The sequence below is a fragment of the Drosophila grimshawi genome, unplaced genomic scaffold, assembly GCF_018153295.1.
Source record: "Drosophila grimshawi isolate 15287-2541.00 unplaced genomic scaffold, ASM1815329v1 contig_1369, whole genome shotgun sequence".
Lineage (NCBI taxonomy): Eukaryota > Metazoa > Arthropoda > Insecta > Diptera > Drosophilidae > Drosophila > Drosophila grimshawi.
This window is the reverse complement of record NW_025062891.1, coordinates 5100318-5106317: the sequence shown is the minus strand read 5'-3', so window position 1 is coordinate 5106317 and position 6000 is coordinate 5100318. Positions and strand designations below refer to the sequence as shown.

The 6000-nt window shown below is 34.9% G+C and overlaps 1 protein-coding gene across 1 annotated transcript; it reads right to left on the bottom strand.

The window, feature by feature from the left end:
- Positions 1-733: 733 nt before the first annotated feature.
- On the bottom strand, positions 734-1789 carry LOC6559290 (larval cuticle protein 65Ag1). The gene is made up of 2 exons (XM_001987439.1): positions 1778-1789; positions 734-1153 (listed from the first exon to the last, which is right to left on the bottom strand). The coding sequence occupies exons 1-2, from the start codon at positions 1787-1789 to the stop codon at positions 734-736; spliced, it is 432 nt and encodes a 143-aa protein (XP_001987475.1).
- Between the last annotated feature and the right edge of the window lie 4211 nt (positions 1790-6000).

Genomic DNA, 6000 nt, shown 5'->3' with positions numbered 1-6000 from the left:
TTCTAAATCAACGTTGTGTAGTTCCAAGGCAGTAAAGTATATTGCCAAGAAAGGCAAATTAATAATTTTCTTATGCAAATACAGTTAAGTACTTAAAAATGCTTTAATTAAAAATTCCAAAGACCTGCATAAATAATTTTCAATGGATTTTATCACATAACACTATTCAATAATCAATTGAATTAATAATAAATACTGAAGGCGATTAACTGAGTCGTGGATTTTATTAATATTATAGATTTAGAAATTAATTTCTAAACATTAATTAATGAGCAGACTATCAAAATTAATTTAAAGTCACTCTTCTGGTGTCAACTCGGACGACATTTGGCAAAAGGGCAAAACTAAGGCACAGTTCCAGCTGCCTCGAGGTGCAAACTGAGCCCCCAAAATTAGCATTTTGCAGAGCGCTGAAAATTGTGTTGCCAATAAAAATTGCAACAATTTATATTTCTGACAGCCAAAACGAAACTGACGATGCTCCAACTACGATGCCAACTAAAATATGTACACGATGATCATCTTTACGACTAGTATTGGGAGGTGTTTGCAGCTGCCCAGTTGGCCAACACTCGATCCAACGGCGCTCCCCATTGGCATAGTTTGACGCTGAGCTGGTACTGGCTTCTACAGTTTTTGATTTGAATTCATTAGCCTGTCGATGTCTGGTATAGTTTATGAACCGTTTATTTCGATAATGGTTTGAATAACATTTACAATCACATCGCACACTTTATAACTGCTTGCCTGCTTGCACTTTCAGCGCCTGGACAGCATTATGTGCCGTCTCAGTTATCTCCTTGGTTATGTGTGTGCCCATTGGCACAAAGCCATTCTTGTCGGCCACATAGCTGACCTCCACATGCTGCCCATTGTCATCAATATAGCGATAAACGCCAGATACTTCCAGCTCCACTTGGTCATCATCATCATCTTGATCATCAGCTCGATCGTGTCTATGTACGTGATTATTTGAGCGTCGCTTCACGATGCCCACTTCCTCGCGGTAACTGCCATCGGCGCCTTCATAGGCAAAGAAATAGGAGCCATCGTTTTTCTGTTCAGCCAGTGACTTAATAATCGCCACCTCCTCCTGCCCCTCAGCAGCATTGCTAATCCAGCTGGCGCACCAGCACAGCACCCAAAACAAGCGCTGCGAAAATGAAATCAAATTAACCGAATGAGTAATACACTAATCACATAGCTCAAACTGTTAAAAAAAAGAGTAGTTCTGATTATAGGAATAGTGACTATTGAAATGGTACAAAAGTTGACGACTGACAACTGAGATATATTAAATAATATATATTATCAATAAAATACTATTAGAGATATAACCATTTTGATTCAAGAAAAATCGAAATTAAGAATTATCATCTAGAATTAAAATCTACAATCTGACAACAATGCATTCTCGAAATTGAAATTAAAAATGAGAATAGAAAAACAATAACAAACGGTTGCTATTTCTAAAATAAGTGGAATTGTGGATACAAATCTTTTACGAAGAATATATATTCTTAGACAAAGTCCACAGAAAACATGTTCTTTGTTAAAGATTTGTATACCCACTGCTCATCATTTATTTTTTATTTTATTTTATTTCAATTCCTCATGTATTCAGATTTGAAAGTCTCTAGTTTCAAGCAAACGTAAAGTACACAAGCCAACATACCTTATTTAGCCTCTCTTAAACGGGGTATATCAAAAGAGCGGGCAGCCAGCAAGGGGGAGATTTAAACAGAGATTTAAGTCATAGTTGTTGCTGTTTGCTTACCAATCGAAACATGTTTTATGCCTGGGTCCAAACTTATGCTAATACTGTTCACGCTTAAATAAGTTCTTAGCTTTTTATACAAATTTGGTAGAATTTCGCTGATTATGCTCCGTCAATAGAAAGTTGCGAGACGAGTCGAATATAATTGGAGAAGTCGCAGTTTGTTGAACTGTTTGCTGCAGATTTGCATTTTAAGCTGTTGTCGGCCAGAATGCCTGACTTGGCCATGTTATGTAACTGCTGCCAAAATTTGCCACTGACTTGATGTGTTAACTGTGACACATCAGTTAGATGCGTGCGTGTATATGCTGTGGGTGCTTACAATGTTGTAGTTCGCTTGTATCTCGTATCTGATGGGTGCAGCAGCTAATAAAATTTGTCAAATAGTTTGTACAAGCATATTACATGTCGCTGGGCATGGCCCGCCCACCCAAAGCGAAAGGTGCTGAATACGTAACGGCTGAGTGGCTAAGAAAACAATTTACAAGCAACTGCAAAACTTGCTTAAATGTTTTCCACTTGACTTCCATACAAATTCCTCTGTGTCTCACTCTCTGTCTCTGTCTCTGTCTCTGTCTCTGTCTCTCTTTCTCTGTTTTTTTCTGCTTGCTCTGCGTACGATTTTGGCCACATTTGAATTTAGCACTTTTCCAGTTGAGTCGCCTCTATTTCTTGCTGTTACAGTGGGTGGGCACTGAGAAGCGACTAACATTTATGCCACAAAGAATTTAAAAATAATTTGAGCAATTTCGCAACCTTACAAGAGCTGCAACTGCTGTTTTCTGCTGCCTGCAATTGGCAGCATGTACACTCAAAAAACCCATTGCTAATACCCTGTATTTAATATTTTGGGCATATTAAAGTTGCAACTTGTGAAGGTCACAAGTCAGACATACTTATATCTGATTCTTCATAAAGTAATAGTTACTTTATCTAAAACATAATTTAGTATTTCAACTAAATTCACTATTCTCAATGGAATTTTAGAAATGCACAATAACTTGATTTGCTTTTAATATTATTTTGCTTATATACAGTTATTTTTGTTTCTATAATTTTTAGCTAATGTTTGCTTTATTTGAAAGTATAGTAAGAATACTAATTGTCCGATTATCTAACTGGATACAAATATCTAAAAATGTTGCTTTAAAGCAGTTTTTAGACCCTTGGTAACACCTTGCTACGACATTTATTAAAAGCTACATTTCCCTATAACAATCCAATACAATAATCAGCAAGGCTTTAATAAAAACTGGCTAACAAGGCATCTTATAGTCGTGGCTGCTTATCAAGCTGCTCTCTGATTCAGTGTTGGCATTTGCCTTGGCGCATTATGGGCGTTGCAATCAACACGCCCAGTTCCACAAAAAAAAACACTAAAAGACAGTCGGGCTTGGAGGCTGCGGCTTGAAGATATATTAATAAATTGATTCTAAGACGATTTCAAACTAGTCGGGCATTACACAGAATTGCCGATCGTTACAATTGCTGGAATGGAAACTCATTAATGTTGAGTCGCAATGCCAACGAGTGCATAATTCAGATGCGACACATTAACCTTTAGCAAACTGAAGCTGCAACTGAATCTGAATGTGCAGCTGATGCAGACTGAAACCGGAACAGTAGTTGGGTATACGCACACATTGGGGAGACATCAGATATGAAGTATAGAATCAATTAACCGTAACTAACTTGGCCTGTTGCAATTACAATGCAACCAATGCAACTCAGGCGGCCAAATGTCAAAAGCCGTCCATTTCAAAGACGATTAATAATAATAAAAGTCGCCGTCACAGCTGAGGAGGGAGGTGTGTCCATCTCCGGCTTGAATGTAGTTTATTTCTCAAGCGATTCACAATTTTTCATTGTTGTGTTTCTTTGCAAATTAATTTTTGCATTAATTTTACTGAATTGCACCACTTGAGGAACATCTCTATTATTCATAAAGATACAACCACAGGTTGCGATCTCATGCATGTGGCTTTATCATTTGTTTGAATTTAACACAGATATTCAAAAAATTTCTCATGATCGATAGTTGCTTATATATAAATAAAGATCTAAGAGATAATGTTTACTTACATTTTTTGCTATCAAAAAAAGTAAACAAGCAAACCTTTGACATAATATTTAGAAATCAAAATTAATCAAATATTTGTTAAGTAATTTCTATATTGTATTCTTATTTTGTAAGCTTACCAATTTGTAAAAAATATCCATTTGAAAATCAATCAATCAATTTGTAAAAATAGAATAATAATAATCTAAAAATATTAACATTTTCATAACAAATTTAATACAAATTGAAGACTTAGTTTGATGTTATCTTTTCTTTATCTGTCTGATGTCATCAGTTAAGGTTAATTGTCTTTTTTTTCTTTGTTAGTCTTTTTAATCATAAACTAAAATTAAATTTGCGTATGAATAACTTGAAAATATTGACAAAGACGCAAAAAATATTTAATTTTGTTACACTTAATTGTTACAAGTCTGAGGAGATAGGCCAATGAAAGGAGAACAAAATACGTCTTAAGAAATGTAAAATAAATTGAAAATTGGACTAATAAGCAGACTGATGGATCGACTAGTGCTGCTGATCAAGAATATTGATAATTTATACCCCTTTTAATGCTTTGCAAACTTGGCAATAAAATTAGAATGCACTTTACAAGTGAATATAAATACAAATATATTGGGAAGGTAATTAGTTACCTATATTATTTTACTAAATATATATAGCTATTAGATTTTAGGTGTAGATCATTTAAATGTTAAAGTAGCCCAGCAAATTCAATTAACATTTTCTACAGCCTACTTTTAGGAGCCTCTCAAATTTCAATAAAGCTAAGGCATATTACGAGGCTGAAGCAGATAAAAAATTACAAAAAAATGCCTGCTTAGATAATGAATAAGCCAGATTATGAAGATCACTTGTAGATTAATGACAACATTTTCTATTGTCTGCCTTTACACCATTAAAAAAAAAGGTGAGCAGTTTTTTGGGCATGCCCAATTCTTGTTTTTAACCTTGCTCAAAAGCACAGAATGAGAAGCCTCATCAAAATTAATATATTCAATTAGGCAGCAAGCAGAACATAACATGAAAAATATGTGTTAAAAAAATGAATAATTGCAAGCCGAGAAACGCATGACAAATGTGAAAATCACATTAACTTAGCGCAATTAAGGCTGGGCTGCAAGTTATGAGTGACTTGTGGCAGTCGTAACTGAACAGATCAGTCCAAGCAACGCCTCAAAAAGCATGACGAATGCGAAATGATAAATGAGACTGGACAAACAATGGAACATTGGAATGGAATTCACAGGCTAACTGCAAGACTGCCTCCTTGATAAATTGCATTTAATAAATGATCGCAGTGAATGATATCGTTAAGCCCACATAATTGTTTCTCTCAACTGAGCTCAACCTTGACCATTGGGGTAAAAGTTGCGTATACAACCCCAAAACGCAAAGCTGAGATGAGATCGAGAGCAGTAAAAAGCCGTCAGCACATAACTCACATAAACACCTTAAGAACAAAAGATGCTCCAACGCTGAAGCAAAAAGTGGCGGCATTTGCATACGGCAATGTATCTAGTGGGGCATACTGCATTGAGAGCCATGCATGTATCTGATGGATGCAACATCATAAATATAAGAACACATCATGTTGCGGAAAAGCTCATGCATGGCAATGCCAGCTTAGCACTGGCTAACAAATTCGTTTGTCCTTCCGTCAATGGCCAATAAAAAACCAATAAAGCTGCCAGTTACGGTTGCTAGTGTTGCGGCAGCAATACCCTGTACCCCTCTATAAATGGGTAAACTGGGTAAAATATGTATAATAAAGCTGAGGAAATCTATGTAACAAACTCAAGGGAATATCTTTGCCCATATAAAGTGAATTTGTTTCTCACAAACAATAAAAGAAGATTTAATATAATATGGTATATTTAAATTAATGTTTATTCTATTTATTTTATTGTCGATAACTCATCCACTCAGAAAATGTTTTATTATTTTATCTTATTTATTTTTAAATTTTATTGAGATGCTGAAGGTCTAGTCGATATTGATTTTTATGAATTGAAATATTATTTGTATAAACATGTATGAGAGTTAAAATTAATGAATAAATATATAAAATCGGATTGAATTGAAGGATCGATTTCAAAACACTTCTTTTTGGGCATATGTTGAAAAATTAAGTTTCACTAATAAA